The sequence below is a fragment of the Mobula birostris genome, chromosome 2, assembly GCF_030028105.1.
Source record: "Mobula birostris isolate sMobBir1 chromosome 2, sMobBir1.hap1, whole genome shotgun sequence".
Lineage (NCBI taxonomy): Eukaryota > Metazoa > Chordata > Chondrichthyes > Myliobatiformes > Myliobatidae > Mobula > Mobula birostris.
Window position 1 is genome coordinate 216,075,614 of NC_092371.1, and position 25,954 is coordinate 216,101,567.

Consider the following 25,954-nt stretch of genomic DNA (forward strand, 5'->3'; position numbering starts at 1 on the left):
CGGTTAATTGGAAATGTTAAAGATAATATAAACTTAACGCTAATGTAATTACACAAAGATGGAAGGTAGGTTATGAGTTGAATAAAATATTACAATAAATAAATGTTGTTTGTCATCTATATCAACAATCTAGATGATAATGTGGTTAACTAAATTAACAAATTTGCAGATGACACCAAGATTGGGGTTGTAGTGGGCAGCAATGGCTTGCAGAGGGATCTGGACCAGCTGGAGAGATGGGCTGAAAAATGGCAGATGGAATTTAAGGCAGACAAGTGTGACAGCGATGAAGGTGGATGCTTCCCTGGTATCATGGATTCTTGATTACCTGACTGACAGACCACCGTACGTGTGCTTGCAACACTGTGTGTCCGACAGAGTGATCAGCAGCACTGGGGCTCCACAGGGGACTGTCTTGTCTCCCTTTCTCTTCACCATTTACACCCCAGACTTCAACTACCTCACAGAGTCTTGTCATCTTCAGAAATTTTCGGATGACTATGCCATAGTTGGATGCATCAGCAAGGGAGATGAGGCTGAGTACAGGGCTACGGTAGGAAACTTTGTCATATGGTGTGAGCAGAATTATCTGCAGCTTAATGTGAAAAAGACTAAGGAGCTGGTGGTAGACCTGAGGAGAGCTAAGGTACCGGTGACCCCTGTTTCCATCCAGGGGGTCAGTGTGGACATGATGGAGGATTACAAATACCTGGGGATACGAATTGACAATGAACTGGACTGCCCATAGAACACTGAGGCTGTCTACAAGAAGGGTCAGAGCCGTCTCTATTTCCTGAGGAGACTGAGGTCCTTTATCATCTGCCGGACGATGCTGAGGATGTTCTACGAGTCTGTGGTGGCCAGTGCTATCATGTTTGCTGTTGTGTGCTGGGGCAGCAGGCTGAGGGTGGCAGACACCAACAGAATCAACAAGCTCATCCGTAAGGCCAGTGATGTTGTGGGGATGGAACTGGACTCTCTCATGGTGGTGTCTGAAAAGAGGATGCTGTCTAAGTTGCATACCATCTTGGACAATGTCTCCCATCCACTACATAATGTACTGGGTAGGCACAGGAGTACATTCAGCCAGAGACTCATTCCACCAAGATGCAACACAGAGCGTCATAGGAAGTCATTCCTGCCTGTGGCCATCAAACTTTACAACTCCTCCCTTGGAGGGTCAGACACCCTGAGCCAATAGGCTGGTCCTGGACTTATTTCATAATTTACTGGCATAATTTACATATTACCATTTAACTATTTATGGTTCTATTACTATTTATTATTTATGGTGCAACTGTAACAAAAACCAATTTCCCCCTGGGATCAATAAAGTATGACTATGACTATACGTTGTCCTTCAGTAGGACCAAGCTGTAAGGCACCGAGGAGTGCGGTAGAACAAAGGGACCAGGTCCATAGTTCATTGAAAGTAGCATCACAGGTTGATAGGATCATAAAGAACTATTTTGACACATTGGCCTTCATAAATCAAAGTATTGAGTAGAGGAGATGGGGTGTCATGTTGAAGGTGTGTAAGACATTCATGAGGCCTGATTTGGAGTATTGCATGCGGTTTTGCTCACCTACCTACAGGAAAGATGTACATAAGGTTGAAAGAGTACATGAAAAATTTACAAGGAAGCTTCCAGGTCTGGAGGGCCTGAGTTATAAGGGAAGGTTGAATAGGTTAGGATTGTATTCCCCAGAATGTAGTAAATTGAGGGAAGATTTGATAGAGGTATACAAAATTATGAGTGGTATAGATAGAGTAAGTGCAAGCAGTCTGAGGTCATGGGTTAAAGGTGAAAGGTGAAAAATTTAAAGGGCACATGAATGAAGATCTCTTCACTCAGACAGTCATGAGAGGGTGGAACGAGCTGCCAACACAAGTGGTGCAAGTAAGCTCAATTTCAACATTTAAGTGAAGTTTGGATATGTTCATGGATGGTAGGGGTATGGAGGTCTATGGTCCCGGTGCAGGTCGATAGGAGTAGGCAATTTACATGGTTTGGCATGGGCTAGATGGGCCAAAGGACCTGTTTCAGTGCTGTACTTTTCTATGTCTCTATAAAAGGTGACCAGGGAAGGAAAAAAAATAAAGAGAAAAAGATAATTAAAAATAGAAAAAGAGATGGTGAGAGTTTCTATAGATATTTAAAAAAGAAAAGTTAACAAAGTGAATATCGGTCACGTAAAACATGACTTTGGGGAGATAATAATGGAAACCAGGATGGAAATCAGTAATGATTTAAATATTTTGCATTCATCTTCACTATAGAGAATATAAGTCATATCCCAGAAATAACTGTAAATCAAAAATTGAGAAGAAGGAACTCCGGGAAATTGCTATCACCAGTGAAATAGTACTGAATAAAACATTGGTCTTTGGACCTTGAGGGATTTCATTACAGGGTCTTAAAAGAAGTGAGATAGTTGATATGTTGGTTTTAACATTACAAAATTTGCTATACTGAATTTGGAGAAGATTGGGTTTGATTGGAGGCAGAAAGCTGGAAAGTACAAGCCAGTTAGCTTAACATCTATCATGGGAAAATGTCAGAAGCTATTATTACAAAAATGTAGTATACTTCGAAAATTTCATAGCAATCAAGCTGTCAACATGTTTTTTTGAGAGAGAAATAATGTTTCACCAAATTATTGGAGTTATTTGACTAGTAATATGCGCTGTTGCTAAACAAGTGCTAATAATGGGCTATACTTAGATTTCCAGAAAGCACTTGATAAGCTACTGCATCAAATGTCATCGTGGAAAATAATAGCTCACCACAAATGAGGTAACACGTTGGTATATAGGGAGAAGATTGGCTGGTTAACAGGAAACATGGAAAGTAGACACTTTTATGGAGGTTGTGCTTCATTTAAATAGAGTATTGATGGGATCACTTCTAGAGGGGTGATCTCCTTATTTAAGGAAGCTTTTTAATGCATTCACATCAGTTTTTATGGAGTTTACTGGACTACCTGAATGGGAGAGATTTAGAGATGAAACTTTTTCCCTCAGAGACACATGAGTCTTTGGAACTCACTAGCTCAAAAGTCTGGTGAAAGTTCAAAGGTTGAAGATAGAGTATTTGAATATTTGCTGAGGCAGAGATATCCATTTGATTGGCAAGTTGGTGAAAAGTTACTGTGGTTAGATGGGAATGCAAAGGTGAAGTTGTACTCCTAAATTACATGTACCCTATGATATGTGATTATAACTCATAAAAAAACAGCAGTACATCAGCAAAGAAATACAAATGATTGAATCACTCACAACACACTGGAGGAACTCAGCAGGTCGGGCAGCATCCGTGGAAAAGGTCAGTCGACGTTTCGGGCCGGTGCCCTTTGTCAGGACTGTAGAGGGAAGGGGCAGAGATAGGGCCTCTGCCCCTTCCCTCTACAGTCCGGACGAAGGGTTCCAGCCCAAAACGTCGACTGATCAGCAAAGAGATACAAATGATTGAATGTCCACTGTTCCCCTGATGAATTGCTGTCTGTATCTACCAGCCCCAATTTTCATTGCCCATCATATTTCAACATTGCTGACTACTTTATCATATCTGCAGCCCATCAACGTAATGCACTGCAGAGTTATGTCTTGTGATCAATGGCAGTGGACTGAGTCCGTTCCTTATAGTGTTAGAGGACCACTCACGGCAGTAGCCCCATCTGTGTAGATGATGGTCGGGAGTGTGATGGTGATATCAGGCACATTGAAAACATACCTCCCCTTCTCCACATCCCCCACATCCCCCACTTTCACTGCGCTTTTTGCTGAGCTGCTTTGCCACAGGGAGATATCATTTAAGGTGCTGACTTGCAATAATGCGGGCACACGCAGGCTGGTTCAAATTGCTGCTCCACAAGTTTTACTCGTCTCTGCACTCAACTCCAACTCTTCACTCCATGAGGTTTTCTCGTCTCTGCACCGAACTGTGGCTGTGGCCTGCGTCTATCACAGTGTGGACTCACTTTTGTCAACTTCAGTTCTGAATGCTATTTGCTTACTTTTATTGTTTGCACATTTTATTTTCTCCACATGTTGAATGTTTGACGGTATTCTTTTACTTTAATGAGTTCTATTGTTTTTTGTTTTGTTGCTGCCTGTAAGATGACAAATCTAAGTATACCATACTTAGAAACTAAATGTACTTTGACTTTGTTTTAACATGATCCAGAACTGAAACCTTGATAATATTTGTATTTAATTGGATTTTCTGTAAATCCATTATTTTGCTTGCAGGTCACCTGGCCAGGCACCAGTACCAAGTGCAGCATGCATTATGCAACCAATTAAGGCTGCACCTAAATTTTAATGCTAAATCTTTCTTGTATGCCTGTGGGGATTTTATATTTGCTCATTAAAGGATACTGGTTCCTATTAGATTCAGATCATTCATGACTTATCTGTTCTGTTTCGACTTACATACTCTGCTCTGTTTGTGCTTAATAATGCACCTTCAAAAGACTCAAAAATCTGGCCTATTTATCATCATGTGGACCAGTAGGTCACCTATTTTATACATTACTGCATTCTGCCAATCAATTGTTCCCCATTGAAATGCCACTCATTGCAAACTGATCCTGTTTCTGGATGATGTACTGATAATTTCAGTTAAATGAAGAATAGGAGGCGGGCAAAACTAGTACTTACAGTGTCTGAAATTGATTGATGGTTCAGTAAACTATGTGCTGACGTGCCCCGGCTATCTGCCGATATGTACTGCAGGAGCTGAATTCATGGAAGTAACCATTCGGCAAAGGAGTTGTCATGGAGGGAGATGGCGCATTGAAGTATTTCTTCAGTGGGTAGATATCTGTGTTTGATTTGGTACAGCTGCATTGTCACTGATCTTAGAGTGAGATACAGTTAGCCATACACTGTAACTTGGTGCAGTCCATTAAGGATGACAGCCTTCAGACCAGCAATGGCAGCTGCAGTATAAGTACACATGCAGATAATAACAGCTCAGGCATGTGTACAAAGTGCAAACTAAAACTGCTTCGGAGATGCCTATCATCAAATCAACAATCATATTGCAGAGATGCCTTTTCCTTTGAGCAAGTAAACTGGCTGTAATAGGGATAATTTTATGACTTGACGGTTCCAACTCAGATTCTCGTCCACATATACATATAACAGACATCCCACCCTGCAAAAACTCATTTCAGGGAGGTAACACCATCAATTTGCGGGAGACTCCCGGAACTTCCGGAAGAGGTGGGATGTCTGCAATAGAGTAGCTTCTTAGCAGCTAGCCTGCTAGTTTAAATAACATTAGCTATGCTAATGAACGAATGACACCTGTTAAACTCACCTCAACATGTCTTTTACAGTCTTAACCCACATGGGCAATAGAAAAGTCATTGTTGCAAACAGTGCAGCGAGCAACACTGTCATTATTTTTGACCCCTATTAGGCAGGGGTACACTTTAGTGTAGTCTGGAATGATGTAAGTTTTATATTTTCTTTTTTTTGGAACACTCTGCCATGGCGCGTGCGCTCGCTCTCTCTCTCTCTCTTGTGGTCGCTCTCGCGCGCTCTCTCGCTCTCTCCCTCTCATGGTCACTCTCTCTCACACTCTCTCTCACGCTTTCTCTCTCTCTCTCTCTCTCGCTCTCACACTCGCTCTCTCTCTCGTGGTCGCTCTCTTGCATGCTCTCTCTCTCACTCTCTTGCTCGCTCTCAAAAAAATTGATTTCCGGAACATTGTATATAATTTGTGGGCATCAGGGAGCCACTATTAATATGCGGGAGACTCCCAGAACTTCCGGGAGACGTGGGATGTCTGGTATAAGAAATTCAGTCTCACGTGGAGTTAATAGCCAGGATATTGTGTGCATTCTAACCCAGAGCCGGATTTCAACCCATGAATTCTACTGCTGAAGTTTTTGCAAATATAATACCGATATACGAAATATCATGAGATATTTGTGGATTTATTGTTTCCATAACAACAACCATTTCTTTTACAATCCTGATTCTGATTCAGTTCTGAAGTATGGGGTCGTTAGAATGAAATGAATAACACGCAAATTCCTCAGCTCTTTGCATCTTGCAGGCCTCTAAAATTTATCGCTGTCTGCTAAACCGTGTGGAAAGATTCATCTATATTTCCCCACTGAGTGTCCTGCACAGTGGATAAATTGACCTATAAATTTTACCCTAGAAATGCCATCGATGAGGAGCTTTGTCTGGCAGGTACACTTAACAGTAAGAGTAGCTTGCCATTAAAATCAACAGCAGTGCCTGTACTTGCCAGCCGTGGCTCACCAAATTACACATCTTCAAATTTCGAAGTTCAAGTAAATTTATTATCAAATTTTATATTATCAACATATACTACCTTGAGATTCATTTTCTTGCAGGTGTTCATATTCACAGTAGAAGAGAAAAACAATAGAATCATTGAAAAACTACACACAAACAAAAACACAAAGATACAAGCAAGTCACGTGTCTCTGAGTTGGAAGATTCTGGGTTTGAATCTTACTCAAGGAACTTGAGTCTGAACTGATAAACTAGGCAATATCGACAGGTGTTTTGTTTCAGAGCTGGCATTAGGCAAATAAGATGTTAAGCTAAGATCCTACCTGCCCTCTTAGGAGGGGTCATAAGTCCTCTTGTGTACTTCTGGTGTCCAGACCATATTTAATCCTCCCTCATCAACACAAAAACAATTATCTGGTCAGTTTTGCAGAGTTGCCTAGAGTGAAAATTGTATGCTACAATTGCTTGATTATATTCCAAAGTAGTACTTCACTGAAGTACTTTGTGGTGATCTATGGCTGAGGAAATATCTGTACAATATAAACACATATTAATCCTTATTTTTGTAATCTCTTGCATAATGTAAAATGACGTTTCAAAGTTAGAAACAGTAAGAAACACTTTAACAGGCACAAAAACCATTGTCAGCCTAAGAAAGTACTCTTAGAAGGATAAAGTAACGAGGTAAAAAGGGATTAAGTGGTGAAAAGGGTCCAGGCAGCATTCCCATTCCAAGTAGAAACTCCCAGCATCTGTTGAAAAGCTTAATCAATCATGGGCATGACACAGAGGCAAGAAGATTGGCTAAAGTAATTTACATCTTCATAGGATCCTATGTGGGTCAGTGGGTCAGTTATTGCAATGTTGCAATAGGAACTCTGGTCATTAACGGTCATGGCATTTTGTTTGAAATGATGTATAAAACAAATTCCTTAAAAGGATTTCATATCTAACAGTTTGATTGGCCAATTGTCTTGTTCTGAGATAAGATTCAGTTTCATTAGTCCTAAAGTGCTGGTGGGAATTACAGTTGTTTTGGTGAATTTGATTTTTGCTTGGAAGAGGATTTGATTTGCAGAAACTGTTATCATTCATTTGATAGAGAGCACACTTGTTGAAGTCTGTCCTAGGGTACACTTCTCTGATGTACCAGAGTAAATTTCTTGTTTTACTTAAGCCTCTCTAATGTAAGGAAGTACTTTTAAGTTGAAAGAGACAAGATGAATTCACTGAGGCAAGAGCTGTTGTGCAGGCTGCCCCTAATTGAAACATACGAAGCCTCAATGAAGAAAAAACTTATATGTGAGGATAAGGTGACTTCTTGTTCCATTTTGCAAAGGCTTGTCAGAAAGTTAGTCTTGTTCAATAAGATTAATAGGCAAAACAAAATATAACTCAGAAACAAAACATTCTTATATGCTAGAATTTGACAATGCAAGCTAATAAAAGTGGATATTTAGGGAACTGTCTTCAAAACCTCTTGATCCCCCACTTAAGCTATGCCACAATCCTCTCCCCCACTTTTCAGTGTGGTTGACATTGGTAGGAGGAGTGTGAAGGAATGGAGGAGTGAGGCTTCTCCCAACTAGACCCTGATGAAAACTACCACAGGAACCATCATAGTAAATGCTACAGAAATAGAAAAGAAAATAGCTGTTGATCCCAAAGTCTTTTCATTTTATTACCATGTTGTGAGGACACTAAACCAGTTTTGTAGAAATCGTGAATGTTTCCTCTGCCATCAAATCACCAGACTGCTCCATTGGACCTAAACAGTACTCTGCAGTGTGACCAATTATCATTGCAGAGGCTCCATGAAGTAACAAGATGTCAGTCTCTACTCCTTGACCTTAACATTCTGATGCCTCATGTGGTCCAGTGGTATGAGCAAGTTATTAAATTTTATCTCTTAAAGGGGTGGGTGAAGATCAGTTCCCACTACATCTATGCCATTTCTATGGTGTGAGTAAAATGTCTTTGCTTAGTGTTTCAGTTGTATTTCGTACATATTCAGGCATCTGGCAGTATATTAGCAGCTTTGTCATTGAATCAAAGAGAGATAAGCACAGAAGCAGGCATGTCATCACATCGGGTCCACGTCAGTCACCAAACACCTGTCTTACACTAATCCTACCCTAATCCATTATATTCTCTCCCTCATAGGATTTGGCCATGTGGTACATAGAAAATAAACATTCAAATGCATAAGTAAACAGGACTCCTTTCACAGCTAAAATTTACGCATACAAAACAACTATTTTTACTTCCTGAGTTGAAAAACAAGTTACTGCTTACTTACGCAATACACTTATAGCAGTTATTTGGGTATCTTTGGCCACATGTATAAAAATGTCAATTTCATCTGCAAGGTCAGCTTGTCACATGGACAGCAGAAGGTGATAATTCTTAAGTGTGCATGATTATTCTGTTTTGCCACTCTGTCTGTTTTCAGGAGCCAGCATTTGGACTCTGGAAGCACAGAATGACTTAGCAGCACCTCATTAAAAGCATTTTCCTCTGGTTTGTTTCAGCTGTTATAGCTCTCTTCTGCAGACAGTATGACATCATTAAAGACAATGACTCAAACAACAATAAGGAAAAGGCCAAGCCGTCGTCAGAGCACAGCACCCCAGAGCGTCCAACAGGCGGATTAATGCGTAGCAAGGTAAGGATTATAACACCTGGGACAAGAACATTAAAGAAACACCATTTATTCTCATTGATGTACTTGATTCTGTTTTTAAAATTACTGTCAGTGAGATTATGCTTTAAAAGTTTTAATTTTATTGGTTTAGAATCACCTGTACTTAAAAAAATAAAGGGCTATGTGCTAGGGAAATTCTAGGCAGTCTCTACAGCAGGTTAAATGGTCAACACAATATTGTGGGCCGAAGGGCCTGTAATGTGCTGTAAATTCCTATGTTCTATGTTAAGTTCTATGTACTTAAGTTGTATCGTCATGATACAAAAATATGATATAAAATATGATACAATGATAAAAAAGTAGTGACAGAGCCCAGTCCATCACAGAGTGAACCCTCCCGACCATTGAGCATGTCTACAAAGAGCACTGCCACAAGAATGCAGCACTCACGCTCAAGTACTCTCACCATACAGGTTATGCTCTCTTCTCACTGCCACCATTGGGAAGGAGCCCTAAGTCCCACACCACCAGGTTCAGGAAGAGTTATTACCCTTCCCCCATCAGGCTTCTGAACCAGTGTGGATAACTTAACTCATCTCAACACTGAACTGATTCCACAACCCATTGACTTGCACTCAAGGACTCTACAACTCATTCATTGATTAAATGATTGATTGTTTATTTATTTATTATTATTTATATTTGCACAGTTTGTCTTATTTTGCACATGGTTGTTTGTGTAGATTTTGATTGGTTCCATTGTATTTCTTTGTTTTTTATTATTATTAAGTGCAATCGTGAACAATAGCCAGATCAGAAATGCTGATCAAGTCAACTAGTTCCCAAAGAGAATTCTGATAGGCCAATCAGACGGTTCACAGCTACTCAGCGATAGAAAACAAAAAAAATCATATGTACAATTAAGAAACATTAAAAAATAGTAGAAATACTGGAGTCATGATGATCATGATGAAGCCTGCTGGAGAGAGACATTTATACACATGCTGTCCTCCATAATTCAAAGAGATTGAAAGATAAGGTTGCAGGGTGACAAAACGTGGCAGGAGCACTTGGAACTAAAAACTAATCCCTACCGGGAGAAAACAGCACCCGTTCTTTCCGCACTGTTCTCCTGCAGTTTAAGGACTAAGTCCAGCTGGAAGATAAAAAACATAGAACATAGAATAGTACAGCGCAGTACAGGCCCTTCAGCCCACAATGTTGTGCTGACCCTCAAACCCTGCCTCCCATATAAGCCCCCACCTTAGATTCCTCCATATACCTGTCTGGTAGTCTCTTAAACTTCACTAGTGTATCTGCCTCCACCACTGACTCAGGCAGTGCATTCCACGCACCAACCACTCTCTGAGTAAAAAACCTTCCTCTAATATCCCCCTTGAACTTCCCACCCCTTACCTTAAAGCCATGTCCTCTTGTACTGAGCAGTGGTGCCCTGGGGAAGAGACGCTGGCTATCCACTCTATCTATTCCTCTTATTATCTTGTACACTTCTATCATGTCTCCTCTCATCCTCCTTCTCTCCAAAGAGTAAATCCCTAGCTCCCTTAATCTCTGATCATAATCCATACTTTCTAAACCAGGCAGCATCCTGGTAAATCTCCTCTGTGCCCTTTCCAATGCTTCCACATCCTTCCTATAGTGAGGTGACCAGAACTGGACACATTACTCCAAGTGTGGCCTAACCAGAGTTTCATAGAGCTTCATCATTACATCGCGACTCTTAAACTCTATCCCTCGACTTATGAAAGCTAACACCCCATAAGCTTTCTTAACTACCCTATCCACCTGTGAGGCAACTTTCAGGGATCTGTGGACATGTACCCCGAGATCCCTCTGCTCCTCCACACTACCAAGTATCCTGCCATTTACTTTGTACTCTGCCTTGGAGTTTGTCCAAAGTGTACCACCTCCCACTTCTCTGGGTGGAACTCCATCTGCCACTTCTCAGCCCACTTCTGCATCCTATCAATGTCTCTCTGCAATCTTTGACAATCCTCTACACTATCTACAACACCACCAACCTTTGTGTTGCCTGCAAACTTGCCAACCCACCCTTCTACCCCCACATCCAGGTCGTTAATAAAAATCACGAAAAGTAGAGGTCCCAGAACAGATCCTTGTGGGACATCACTAGTCACAATCCTCCAATCTGAATGAACTCCCTCCACCACCACACTCTGCCTTCTGCAGGCAAGCCAATTCTGAATCCACCTGGCCAAACTTCCCTGGATCCCATGCCTTCTAACTTTCTGAATAAGCCTACCGTGTGGAACCTTGTCAAATGCCTTACTAAAATCCATATAGATCACATCCACTGCACTACCCTCATCTATATCTATAACTCACAAGTGCTCTTGAAAGTCAGGTATTAACCCTACCTACCAACAACCAAGCATTGCCATCCTGGCCCCCTTCATGATAGCTTATGAAGGAGCATGTGACTTCCCTCCCAGAGATGATAGGTGTTTGTGCACTCGACTCTTGAAGGCTTGGACCCCATCGTCGCAGATGTTTCCAACCACAGCATCTGGAAGGCTGTTCCAAATTCTGATAGCACAGTGAAGGAAGCTTCTATCCAGTGTGTAGGTTCTCGCATCAGGCATAGAAATAGCACGGGCAGGCACAGATAAACTTGATCGTGTGGTGCGCCGTCTCTCATAAGATGAAGGCAGCATGGCGCGAAGGTCTGCAGGGCTGTGGCTGGTGTGCATTTTGTGTAGCACAGTAGCTGCAGCAACCTATCGTCTGTGGTGTAAGCTACTGATGGCTAGCTTCTCACGAGCTGTGGCTTCATCGACACCTATAATCCTGAGAGCCTTTCTTTGAATGGAATCAAGCTGGCTGAGGACACTCTGTGAGGCATTTGTCCATGATAAGCAGGCATACTTCATGATACTTCGTACCTGGGCTTTGTAAACTGTGGCTCTGCCCTCTTTGTCTCGTTTGGATGCTACTTTCCGCAGAGCTCCAAGCCTTTGTCCAGCCTTGTTTGAAATAGTGGAAAGGTGTTTATCCCACACCAAGTTGCTGTCAATATTAACACCAAGGTTTACTAGTTCCTTCTTTAAATCCAGCTTGCAGTTCCCAAAATACAGGTCGGGGTTAGATGGATTCCTCTTCCTAGACATCACCATCGCCTTGCACTTAGTAGGCTCAAAGGTGACATTCCAGTCATCTGCCCAGACTTTCATCCTGTCAAGATCCCTATTCAGGCCTGCTGCCGCTGTATTACTCTCTCCTGCTCTAATTGGTGCAAATAGTGTGGAGTGATCAGCGTACAGGTATAGCTCGTTACTGCATGCATCAACCAAGTTGTCAATAATGATGGAAAACAGAAGTGGCCCAAGTATTGAACCTTTGTTCTACTGTGAATGCCTGCAAAAAATGAATCTCAGGGTAGAATATGATAACTTTGATTAAATAAGATACAATGAACAACTTAATGAACTGCCAATTGGCAGAAGGCTTCAGAATATACTGTATCTTAGATATGGCAATAAACAGATTTGAAATTGATATAACCATCAGCTAGATTTTCAATCCACTTCACATGGTTAGAATTTGGAAGTTTGCACCAATGGGCAAAGAAGTTATTAAATGAAAGACAACAACACAGTATAAAAGCCAAACAGAAGTGCCAAAAACAAAAGGACAGGTCATTGGTAAGTGGGCAGGGGACAGTGAGGATCTGGAATGGGTTGCCTAAGGGAGACGATGGAGGCATACAATATTTAACAAGCATCTAAACAGGCACTTGAATTGCCAAGGCACAGGAAGCTATGGTCTAGATCTATCTTGAAACTAACAGTTAAGTTTACTATCTCCAAAATGCTTTCTCATTGACACCACAACTGCTTGTCTAGCTATATTCTGGGCAATTAGGTCCAATACTGCCCCTTCTCTCATAGGCCAATGAATATAATGGCTCAAAAAGCTCTCCATTGCATACTTTAGTAGTACAACCCCTCTACATCTTTCTCACTGCAGCAATCGTCATTAATATTGGTAATTTGAAAATCCCTACTACTATCACTCTATTACTCAAATATCCCTCAGTAATTTGCCTACATATGTGCTCCTCTATCTCCTGCTGACTGTTAGGATGACTACAGTATATCTCCAGCAAAGTGATTTCTGCCTATTTGTCCTCAAACTCTATCTAAGTAGTTTAATTTAAAGATTCTTCTAAGAAGTCCTCCCCCATTGCCATAAGTGATTCCTTAATCAATATTCCATTGCCGACTCTTCTACAAACTGCACCACACGCCAACCCACCTGAAAATGTATTATACTGGAATGTTGAGTTGACAGCCCTGTACTTCTTTCAACCAGTCTACGACATAGGAAAAATATTATAATTCAATGTGTTCTAATTCATCTGCCTTAGTAGTCATTAACAATTCAACTTAGCCTTGCATTCTACCTATGTGCCTTATCGTCCCTATGATCTCTCTTCCTACTGGACTAACTTAGCTTCCCTTCTATACTTGACTCCATCTCTCTCCAAGCTGTACACCTGTTCTACTTTAGGTGTAACCTGTCAGGTACTAACTTCCCTAGGTTCCAGAGATGCAGAAATCTCTCTCCCTTACCATCCCCTTAGCCACACATTCCTATATCTATGCTCACTAGCACGTAGCACTAGAGGTAATCCAAGCTCCTTAAAATTCATGTTGTATGGTTCAGCCCTCTTTCTACCTATCTCATTCGTACCAATGTAGGTATGATGCTTCACTGTTTACCCTCCTCTTTTATATCTTTGCAATCGCCACAGCACAGTAGTTTATGGACCATGTGCTACTATATGTGATTAGGTTAGATGCATTCTTGATGGTTGCCGGGGACATTGAAGGGGGGCAGGAGCTGGTCAAATGACCCTGTGTTTCATCACTCTATAACTCTAGAGCATCTCACGGCCCACCCTACAATGCTCAAAGTTACTTTGTGGATCCCTGCGACCCAGCCTGCTTGTTCATTCCAGATTTTTTTTTTATATTCTTAGCAACATAGAAAGAGCCCGTGTGGCCCCCCGAGTCCATGCTGGTCAGGCAGCATCTATGGAGGGAAGTGAACATCGACTGTTTCTCCCTTCCATTGATGCAGCCTGACTTGCTGAGTTCCTCAAGTACTTAATGTGTGTTACTCTGGATTTCCAGCATTTGCAGAATCTCTTGTGTTTGCGATCTCTCCTTTTGAGTATTTTTTTTTTGCTTTTGATCTACTCTAAGGGGTAACTTACAGGATCCAGTGAACTTCTTTGGGACATGAGGGAAAATCAGAGCATCACAGGGAATGCTCAGATTCCACCTGCACAGCAGCAGTGATCAGGGTGCTAGGTTATGAGGCACCAGCACTACCTCAGTCAGACTGAGTTTAAGATGGGGCAAGTTCACGTGAAGAGAACAACATAATGAAAATGCAAATGAGGACAGGAAGGATAGACCAGCCCTTCTGAACGTGAAATCCCCATCTCAAGTATCAGCAAGAAACAATATGCTGAATATACTCACCAGGGAAGGCAGAATCTGTGAAGGGGAAGGGATAGCTGATGTTTCGGGTCAAAACTCTGCATGAGGACGATGACTATTCCTTTGCCTCTGCAGATGCTGACGGACCCACTAAGTTCCTCCGGCAGTTTTTTTTCTTGCTCAGATTCCAGCCGCTACCATCCCTCCAACCTCACCCTGTCTGCAAGCAATTCAGGGGAAAACAGCTGATTAAACAATAAGAATTTCACTCATGCAGGGATCTTGGCAAAAGCCTCAGCCACTGCACCACAATGCTGACTCGCATTTTTGATATTATCTTTGTAAGCCACCCTTTTGGTAATTTGGAAACCAGAAGTATCAAAGTATCAACAATGAGCAGAACTCTGCACAGATAAGACAACCACATGATCCTTTTCCTAATAGGTTACCGTTTAATGGTCAAGCCCATTTTTTTGATCATACCTTTATTTGGATAAAGCAGTATTTCCCAACCATTTTTAGCCCAACGCTCCCCAGAAGCACTTTCATACTTGCTAACATCCCCCTAAAGCACCTTCATACTTGCCAACACCCCTCCTAGGCACAATATTCTTTCCAGCACCCGCATAGTGTAAAAACATGTCAACCAAATGCAAACATGAGAGAAATCATTCGGGAGAATGAGGAGATTATAGATAGTAGCTACAGGGAGGTAGTTACGCCAAAGGAGCAGAGGACAGGAAACTGGGTCACTGTCAGGCGAGGGAAGAGGAAAGGGCAGGCAGAGCAGGGTTCCCCTGTGGCCATTCCCCTCAACAAGTATACCGCATTGGATACTGTTGGGGGGATGACTTACCTGGGATAAGCTGCAGTAGCCGGATCTCTGGCACTGGGTCTGGCTCTGCAGTGCAGAAGGGAGGGTGGAAAAAGAGGAGAGTGGTAGTGATAGGGGATTCGATAGTTAGAGGTGCAGATAGGAGGTTCTGTGGTCATGACAGAGAATCCAGGATGGTTTGTTGCCTCTCGGGTGCCAGGGTCAAGGATGCCTCTGATCGATTGCATGACATTCTGAAGTGGGAGGGTGACCAGCCAGATGTCGTGGTGCACATCGGTACCAATGACATAGCAAGGAAGAGTGAGGAGGTCCTGGAGAGTGAGTATAGAGAGCTTGGTAGGAAGTTGAAAAGCAGGACCTCAAGGGTGGTAATCTCAGGATTGCTACCTGGCTAGGTGCCAGTGAGGGTAGGAATAGGATGCTCTGGAGGATGAACAAGTGGCTGAGGAACTGGTGTAAGGGGCAGGGTTTCAGATTTCAGGACCGTTGGGACCTCTTCTGGGGCAGGTGGGACCTGTACAAGAGAGAAGGGTTACACTTGAACTACAGGAAGACCAATATCCTTTCAGGGAGGTTTGTTAGTGCTATTGGGGAGGCTTTAAACTAGATTTGCAGGGGGATGGGAACCAGAGTGCCAGAGCTGACAGTGTGGCTGGGGTGAAAATAAATGATGTTAAGAGTTCAAGCAAATCCGCTGATAGAAAGGTTGTGAGTGGTGGTAAAAATCTTCTGAGGTGTATATATTTCAATGTTAGGAGTATTACGGGGACGGCGGATGAATTGAGGGCGTGGATTGACACGTGGAATTATGACGTTATAGCAATTAGTGAAACTTGGCTACAGGAGGGGCAGGACTGGCAGCTTAATATTCCAGGGTTCCGATGTTTCAGATGTGATAGAGGCAGAGGAATGAAAGCTGGGGGGATAGCATTGCTTGTTAGGGAAAATATTACAGCAGTGCTCAGGCAGGACAGATTAGAGGGCTTGTCTACTGAGTCCTTATGGGTGGAGCTGAGAAACGGGAAAGGTATGGCCACATTAGTGGGGTTGTATTATAGACCACCCAATAGTCAATGAGACTTGGAAGAGCAAACCTGCAGAGAGATAGCAGGCAACAGCAGGAAACATAAAGTTGTGGTGGTAGGGGATTTTAATTTTCCACATATTGATTGGGACTCCCATACTGTTAAGGGTCTAGATGGTTTAGAGTTTGTAAAATGTGTTCAGGAAAGTTTTCTAAATCAATATATATAGAGGGACCAACTAGAGGGGATGCAATATTGGATCTCCTGTTAGGAAACGAGTTAGGACAAGTGATGGAAGTCTGTGTAGGGGAGCACTTTGATTCCAGTGATCATAACACCATTAGTTTCAATTTGATCATGGACAAGGATAGATCTGGTCCTAGGGTTGAGGTTCTGAACTGAAAGAAGGCCAAATTTGAAGAAATGAGAAAGCGTGGATTGGGACAGGTTGTTCTCTGGCAAAGATGTGATTGGTAGGTGGGAAGCCTTCAAAGGGGAAATTTTGAGAGTGCAGAGTTTGTATGTTCCTGTCAGGATTAAAGGCAAATTGAATAGGAATAAGGAACCTTGGTTCTCAAGGGATATTGCAACTCTGATAAAGAAGAAGAGGGAGTTGTATGAAATGTATAGGAAACAGGGAGTAAATCAGGTGCTTGAGGAGTATAAGAAGTGCAAGAAAATACTTAAGAAAGTAATCAGGAGGGCTAAAAGAAGACATGAGGTTGCCTTGGCAGTCAAAGTGAAGGATAATCCAAAGAGCTTTTACAGGTATATTAAGGGCAAAAGGATTGTAAGGAATAAAATTGGTCCTCTTGAAGATCAGAGTGGTCGGCTATGTGCGGAACCAAAGGAAATGGGGGAGATCTTAAATAGGTTTTTTGCATCTGTATTTACCGAGGAAACTGGCATGAAGTCTATGGAATTGAGGGATTCAAGTAGTGAGATCATGGAAACTGTACAGATTGAAAAGGAGGAGGTGCTTGCTGTCTTGAGGAAAATTAAAGTGGATAAATCCCCGGGACCTGACAGAGTGTTCCCTCGGACCTTAAAGGAGACTAGTGTTGAAATTGCGGGGGCCCTGGCAGAAATATTTAAAATGTCGTTGTCTACGGGTGAGGTGCCAGAGGATTGGAGAGCAGTTCATGTTGTTCCGTTGTTTAAAAAAAGATCGAAAAGTAATCCGGGAAATTATAGGCCGGTGAGTTTAACGTCAGTAGTAGGTAAGTTATTGGAGGGAGTACTAAGAGACAGAATCTACAAGCATTTGGATAGACAGGGACTTATTAGGGAGAGTCAACATGGCTTTGTGCGTGGTAGGTCATGTTTGACCAATCTATTGGAGTTTTTCGAGGAGGTTACCAGGGAAGTGGATGAAGGGAAGGCAGTGGATATTGTCTACATGCATTTCAGTAAGGCCTTTGACAAGGTCCCGCATGGGAGGTTAGTTAGGAAAATTCAGTCGCTAGGTATACATGGAGAGGTGGTAAATTGGATTAGACATTGGCTCAATGGAAGAAGCCAAAGAGTGGTGGTAGAGAATTGCTTCTCTGAGTGGAGGCCTGTGACTAGTAGTGTGCCACAGGGATCAGTGCTGGATCCATTGTTATTTGTCATCTATATCAATGATCTGGATGATAATGTGGTAAATTGGATCAGCAAATTTGCTGATGATACAAAGACTGGAGGTGTAGTAGACAGTGAGGAAGGTTTTCAGAGCCTGCAGAGGGACTTGGACCAGCTGGAAAAATGGGCTGAAAAATGGCAGATGGAGTTTAATACAGACAAGTGTGAGGTATTGCACGTTGGAAGGACAAACCAAGGTAGAACATACAGGGTTAATGGTAAGGCACTGAGGAGTGCAGTAGAACAGAGGGACCTGGGAATAGAGATACAAAATTCCCTAAAAGTGGCGTCACAAGTAGATAGGGCCGTAAAGAGATCTTTTGGTACATTGGCCTTTATTAATCAAAGTATTGAGTATAAGAGCTGGAATGTTATGATGCGGTTGTATAAGGCATTGGTGAGGCCGAATCTGGAGTATTGTGTTCAGTTTTGGTCACCAAATTACAGGAAGGATATTAATAAGGTTGAAAGAGTGCAGAGAAGGTTTACAAGGATGTTGTCGGGACTTGAGAAACTCAGTTATAGAGAATGGTTGAATAGGTTAGGACTTTATTCCCTGGAGCATGGAAGAATGAGGGGAGATTTGACAGAGGTATATAAAATTATGATGGGTATAGATAGGGTGAATGCAAGCAGGCTTTTTCCACTGAGGCAAGGGGAGAAAAAAACCAGAGGACATGGGTTTACGGTGAGGGGGGAAAAGTTTAAAGGGATCATTAGGGGGGGCTTCTTCACACGGAGAGTGGTGTGGGAGTATGGAATGAGCTGCCAGATGAGGTGGTAAATGTGGGTTCTTTTTTAACATTTAAGAATAAATTGGACAGATACATGGATGGGAGGTGTATGGAGGGATATGGTCCGTGTGCAGGTCAGTGGGACTAGGCAGAAAATGGTTCGGCACAGCCAAGAAGGGCCAAAAGGCCTGTTTCTGTGCTGTAGTTTCTATGGTTCTATGGTTCTAAATGATTCTGGTTTGAATTTTTCTTTGTATTTGAACCTAGCTTACTCAGTACTTGTGCAGTATACAATAACTTCGATATCAATGTGACCCTTGAGCTTGATGGCTTTTAGCAAGAGTTACAATATCTGGTTCAAGTCGTCGCAGCAATAGCATTAAGACCCCATGCGTAACAATGTTCAAGAGGTTTCTGGTTTTTTTGAGTATATAGTTCACTGCACTGAAGCCTCTTTCAACAAGGTAGAAGGATGGAAATACAATGAAAAGCAGTTTGGCTCTTCTCTAAAGACCAGGATACTTTGTAAGACAGTGTAGCCACATACCACAAAAGTTGACATTTTTGAAAATCAGAATCGGAATCAGCTTTATTATCACCGGCATGTGACGTGAAATTTGTTAACTTAGCAACAGCTGTTCAATGCAATACATAATATAGAAGAGAAAAAAAATAATAAATTAAATAAAAATAATTATATTAATAATAAATAAGTAAATCAATTACAGTATACATATATTGAATAGAGTTTAAAAATGTGCAAAAAAAAAACAGAAATACTGTATATTAAAAAAAGTGAGGTAGTGTCCAAGGGTTCAATGTCCATTTAAGAATCATATGGCAGAGGGGAAGAAGTTGTTCCTGAATCACTGAGTGTGTGCCTTCAGGCTTCTGTACCTCCTACCTGATGGTAACAGTGAGAAAAGGGCATGCCCTGGGTGCTAGAGGTCCTTAATAATGGACACTGCCTTTCTGAGACACCGCTCACTGAAGATGTCTTGGGTACTTTGTAGGCTAGTACCCAAGATGGAGCTGACTAGATTTACAACCTTCTGCAGCTTCTTTCGGTCCTGTGCAGTAGCCCCTCCATACCAGACAGTGATGCAGCCTGTCAGAATGCTGTCCACGGTACATCTATAGAAGTTTTTGAGTGTATTTGTTGACATGCCAAGTCTCTTCAAACTCCTAATGAAGTATAGCCACTGTCTTGCCTTCTTTATGACTCCATCGATATGTTGGAACCAGGTTAGATCTTCAGAGATCTTGACATCCAGGCACTTGAAACTGCTCGCTCTCTCCACTTCTGATCCCTCTAAGAGGATTGGTATGTGTTCCTTCGTCTTACCCTTCCTGAATTCCACAATCAGCTCTTTCGTCTTACTGACATTGAGTGCCAGGTTGTTGCCATGGCACAACTCCACTAGTTGGCATATCTCACTCCTGTACGCCCTCTCATCACCACCTGAGATTCTACCAACAATGGTAGAAGCATTTTTGCTTCTTCATCATTCTGAATTTCGATAATTTCTTCTTACAAGCTCTTTTCCTATTCTTCTACATTGCCAAGAAATGGGTTAATTACCCAGACCAGAATTTCCAGATCATTCAAATCCTTGAATCGATTCTGAAAATCCTTCTTCAGTGACCCCGTGTGTAAGGAGTTCTCTTGCAAATCCCCATCTGTGAAAGAGAGCGCCAATCTTTCCATGGAGTGAAGCTGTGAGAACATTCTTCTCCCAATGTTTTGCTTATATATTTCCAGTTTTCCAATAAAGTGGACACTGCACTTCTTGCCTGGATTATACTGAAATTGTCACCGTGCAGTTTCATACCTAGAATGTTCATTTTGCCATACAGATCGGCTAGGTATGCCACATCGTAACGTAGAAGTTCAATCTTGTTTCCCAAGCTCTCGTCGACTTTGAGCAAACATTCAACCACAGTGTTAAAATGATCAAAGAAACTTTTTAAGTCAATGCACTTCAGTGTGAAGAAGCAAGAGTTCAAACTCTTCATTGTTATTTTGGCATAACTGGTGAAATATTCTGCTATTTAATGGATGGGCATTATTTTTGTTGATAGCAGATATCACAAGAGTCATGCTTAAAAAAACTCGCTGGCTAAAGTTTTTGGCTATGAGAGGTTGACAATGAATTACACAATGGATTGCAAACAGAATTGGAGTTTCTTTTTTTCATAAATGCCAGTAAACTGGCATGGCAGCCTGTCATATATGGCGCTCCATCTGTTGCACAAGAAATCATGTTTCTCATCAGGATATTTTTATCCTCAATATACATTTGATCTCATCATAAATTGATTCTCTGTTGATATTTGTTTTTAACTTTTTACAAAAGAAAACCTCTTCATAGATTTTTCCATTTTCAATAAACTGTACATATGTCATCAGCAATGCCTCGTTGTCTGGCACGGTTGACTTATCCAATAGTATCCCAAATTCTGTTTTTTGTAGCTCTGTGCATAGTTGATACTCAGTGTCTTCACTCATTTCAAAAATACGGTAAGCTACAGAGTTATAACTCAGATGAATTGATTTTAAAATACTGGTATCCATTTTGAGAACAGTGGTGATCTCTTCTGAAACAGCAGGCATTATTAATCTTTCACTAATTGTATGAGATTTTCCACACTTTGCTATCATTTTGTGAATTATAAGAAGCAATGAGACCCCTACCAAAGCAATTTTTAGCTTTCTTGGCAAATGACTTGAGTGTGCAACACTTTTTAAATGCTTCTTTCATCTTCTGGAACTGAGTAATACCATAAGTAGTCTTTTCACGGTGTCTTTCATGGAAGTATTCCTGCAATCTTGATGGTTTCATGGCTTCATTAGACAGTACAGTATTACAAATAAGACACATGGGGTATTGTTAGCCTGACAGGAATGAAAAAAAAACCATGCTCCAGCTATGTAACATTGTATTGATGCACTTTCTGTAGTTCCTGTTTTTTAGCAGGATTAGAATTCAAGGCTCCAACGCCTTCAGACTCACAGAGATCATGCCATACATCTTTAATCATCATTAACAGGGCTAAATTAAAATTAAAAATTAACACAAACTGGGAATGCCTATCCGATGTTGGCAACAGCAGTGAGTTGACACAGTTGATCAGGTCTCATATAACCATATAACAATTACAGCACGGAAACAGGCCATCTCGACCCTTCTAGTCTGTGCCAAACTCTTACTCTCACCTAGTCCCACCGACCTGCACTCAGCACATAGCCCTCCATTCCTTTCCTGTCCATATATCTATCCAATTTAACTTTAAATGACAACATCAGACCAGCCTCAGACACCTCTGCTGGAAGCCCGTTCCACACAGCTACCACTCTCTGAGTAAAGATGTTCCCCCTCATGTTACCCCTAAACTTTCGCCCTTTAACTCTCAATTCATGTCCTCTTGTATGAATCTCCCCCATTCTCAATGGAAAAAGCCTATCCACGTCACTCTATCAATCCCCCTCATAATTTTAAGCACCTCTATCAAGTCCCCCCTCAACCTTCTACGCTCCAAAGAATAAAGACCTAACTTGTTCAACCTTTCTCTGTAACTTAGGAGATGAAACCCTGGCAACATTTTAGTAAACCTCCTCTGTACTCTCTCAATTTTATTGACATCTTTCCTATAATTCGGTGACCAGAACTGTACACAATACTCTAAATTTGGCCTTACCAATGCCTTATACAATTTCAACATTACATCCCAACTCCTATACTCAATGCTCTGATTAATAAAGGCCAGCATACCAAAAGCTTTCTTCACCACCCTATCCACATGAGATTCCACCTTCAGAGAACTATGCACTATTATTCCTAGATCCCTCTGTTCTACAGCATTCTTCAATGCCCTACCATTTACCATGTATGTCCTATTTTGATTAGTTCTACCAAAATGTAGCACCTCACATTTTTCAGCATTAAACTCCATCCGCCATCTTTCAGCCCACTCTTCTAACTGGCCTAAATCTCTCTGCAAGCTTTGAAAACCTACTTTATTATCCACAATGCCACCTATCTTAGTGTCATCTGCATACTTACTAATCCAATTTGCCACCCCATCATCCAGATCTTTAATATATATGACAAACATTGGAACCAGAGGCACACCGCTACACACCGTCCTCCAATCTGACACACATTTATCCACCACTACTCTCTGATGTCTCCCATCTAGCCACTACTGAATCCATTTTACTACTTCGATATTAATGCCTAACAATTGAACCTTCCTAACTAACCTTTCGTGTGGAACCTTGTCAAAGGCCTTACTGAGGTCCATATAGACAACATCCACCGCTTTACTCTCGTCAACTTTCTTAGTAACCTCGTCACAAAATTCAATAAGATTTGTCAAACATGACTTTCCACGCACAAATCCATGTTGACTGTTCCTACTCAGACCCCGTCTATCCAGATAATTATATATACCATCTCTAAGAATACTTTCCATCAATTTACCCACCACTGACGTCAAACTCACAGGCCGATAATTGCTAGGTTTACTCTTAGAACCCTTTCTAAACAATGAAACCACATGAGCAATACGCCAATCCTCCGGCACCATCCCCGTTTCTAATGACATTTGAAATATTTCTTTCAGAGCCCCTGCTATTTCATGCCTTAGGTTAGGGTGCTACTACCAAACCCCTCCCCCAAGAACCTTGAGCGCCCTCCAATAACTTCCATTTCCCCTAAAGCCCCCTATGGACACGTAACTGCCCTCTCATTCAAGAACCTTGAACGTCCTCCAATGACTTCTATTTCCCCGAATGCCCCTTTGGGACATGTAATTACCCCTGTTGGGAATCTCTGCAATAAAGTTTCACAAAAGACATTCTTATGCAAAATAATTTCAGTGGACATAATTGGATGTAATTCAAGATGAAGGTAAATGGACACGAACATGATAAATAATTGGCAATTTCAGTTGCAAATAGTAGAGAAAGTGAGAGAGGTTACCTGGGTACATGCCAACATCCTCCTATTGCTGTACGTAAGGAAAGTTGAACTGAAATCTCATTTCCATACTTAAAAATCAAACAGGGTTGCTGTGTCTCGATATCTTCCAAAGTTTTCATTCCTTAACTTAAAAAATATTCAGTAGAAGATTTAAAGATCTGTTGCAATCCTGTCAATCATATCAAGCAAAAGTGATAATGATTTTACCATATGAATTGTTGATATCGTGTTCGGAATTTAATTTTACTTCTTTTTTCTTGTTTTTAGTTCCAAAATAACACGCCAGCCATTAACATTATCGAAGTTTGACTGCTGCAGTATGGCACCGCAGATGGAGCGACAACACAGGAGACTGAAGGACCGTTGTCTAAATCTTATTTATCCATACTTTGCATTTTAACACCAGTTCTTTATGCCTGAAAGCATGTCGTAGCCAAGAGTTTCTTCCCTCAGAGATATCTGCATGGAGACAGAAGCCATGCATGTGGGAATCCTTCTTCAATACAAAGGATCATCAAAGGTGACCTGTGCAGACATTAACCAGGTCACAGGGACTTGCAGTAGCAGCCCGGCACTAAGTTCTGCTCTGCCGGCTTCAGAGCACTCCACTCCCTATATATCCAGATTTGATTCGTTGGTCTGCCAACTCATGGATGTGTCCTTTCTTTATCAAAGGGGAGTCAACTGCCGGGAAGGTCAGCTTATAGGGTCACAATAGCAGGAAGGTGATCAGTTATAAAATAACTCTGCTTCAATGTGAAGTCAGAATGTTCCCATGAACCCACTGGAATACAAAGATGAGGGAGCACCAGTGCAGTGTGTCTGAGATTAAATTTTAAGACTTTTTTAAATGTGCCAATGACACTCGAATTGATCATATGTCTTATCAATCTGATCTGAGATCTTAAGCTAAGATTCTAAGTCAAGCCACATAGGGAGCGTTGCCTCTGGTTGGTATTGACATTGCATACATTTACAGCTTATTTTTTAATTGCTCTAGGATTCAATACAAACTCAGATCCACACATATACAGTACTGTGCAAAAGTCTTATGGCACATATATGTATAGCTTGGACAGTACTGTACTTGTCAATGTGGAGCGGAGAGCAAGTTTGTAAGCCTGGTGGGAGCAAAAGATGTTGAGAATGGTAAGGGTGGAGTGCCACGGGATGGGTGTGGGGCAGGTGGCAGAGAAGGAGGGCCAGGAGTGCGAGACGGCACAAGTGGAGAAACACCCAGCCCTCAGACACCAGACAAGGTAATTTGATTACAAACAATTGGTTTACTGATCATTACAGAAGGTCTCTCTGGTGCTTCCCCATCCTCCCTTTCCCTTTTCCCAACCACTCTCCCTGCCCCCTTCCCACTCCCAGCCCACCATAGAGACCCATATCAGAATCAAGTTTATCATCACTGACAAATGTCATGAAGCGTGTTTTATTTTTGCTGCAGTAGCAGTGGAGTCCAATAAATTAAACTGTGACAGAACTGTGAAAAAGTCTTAGGCACCCTAGCTATATGTATGTGCCTACGACTTCTGCATAGTACTGTACATTCATGTTATATGATGCATCAGTTTCACCCTGATTAGCTCCACTTTTGTAAAATAACATTGTTATTTCATTAACATTCAACCATTATGTTGATTGGTAATATTCCCAACAGACAGATATTAACCACGAAAGAGAAACAGGTTTCTCTATACTAACGGAGCTAGGGCTCTCATTTATACCATGGTGAAAACTCAATATTAATGTACTCATTACAATATAACACTCTGTGTAATAATATGATTGTAATTAGATCTAGTAGAATTGATTGAGAAAAATGGTACCAACTTCTGAATTTTTGAAGAGTTTGCTGCTTTAAATTTAAAGAGGAAATCCACTAATCTGTTCAAATGTTTCTAAATGGAGGTGGATTTCTTTTTATTTTGATTGCAGAGCCAAAGATAGCAATATCCTGTGCAAGGGATGAAATGCCTGATATTGTGAATTATTTTATATGCCATGCCTGTGGAATAATGGAAAATGAAGTGAATGGAATATTATGTCAAAGTGATTGTACTTTTCCAAGTGTCAGCAATTACAATGAATTAATAATGCAAGCTGAACTAAAAATTCCTTTGCCCTCCTGATTCTTTTTGCTGTTTTCTACAAGTGTGTTCTTCTGTGACAGGTAGGAATGCTGGGAGAGTATTAATGATCTGACCATTAAGACGAGAATGTGACCAGTTACCTAGGGAACCTGAAATGAATTATTCCCTACTCACCCACCTAAATAAAAGTGGATACCTACTCTTTAAGTGGCTCCATTTAACAGCGTGGCCAACATCAGA

General features: G+C 41.5%; 1 protein-coding gene across 2 annotated transcripts in view; it reads left to right on the forward strand.

Moving 5' to 3' along the window:
- The window catches only part of fndc4a (fibronectin type III domain containing 4a), a 216,672-nt gene extending 190,931 nt beyond the window's left edge, over window positions 1-25,741 (forward strand). For both annotated transcript variants that reach the window (XM_072279032.1, XM_072279024.1), the window contains 2 exons: window positions 8,812-8,945; window positions 23,883-25,741. In XM_072279032.1, coding sequence (XP_072135133.1) covers window positions 8,812-8,945; window positions 23,883-23,924 — 176 coding nt within the window. In that variant the 3' untranslated portion in view covers window positions 23,925-25,741. The remainder of the gene's footprint in view (window positions 1-8,811; window positions 8,946-23,882) is intronic.
- Window positions 25,742-25,954: the final 213 nt, after the last annotated feature.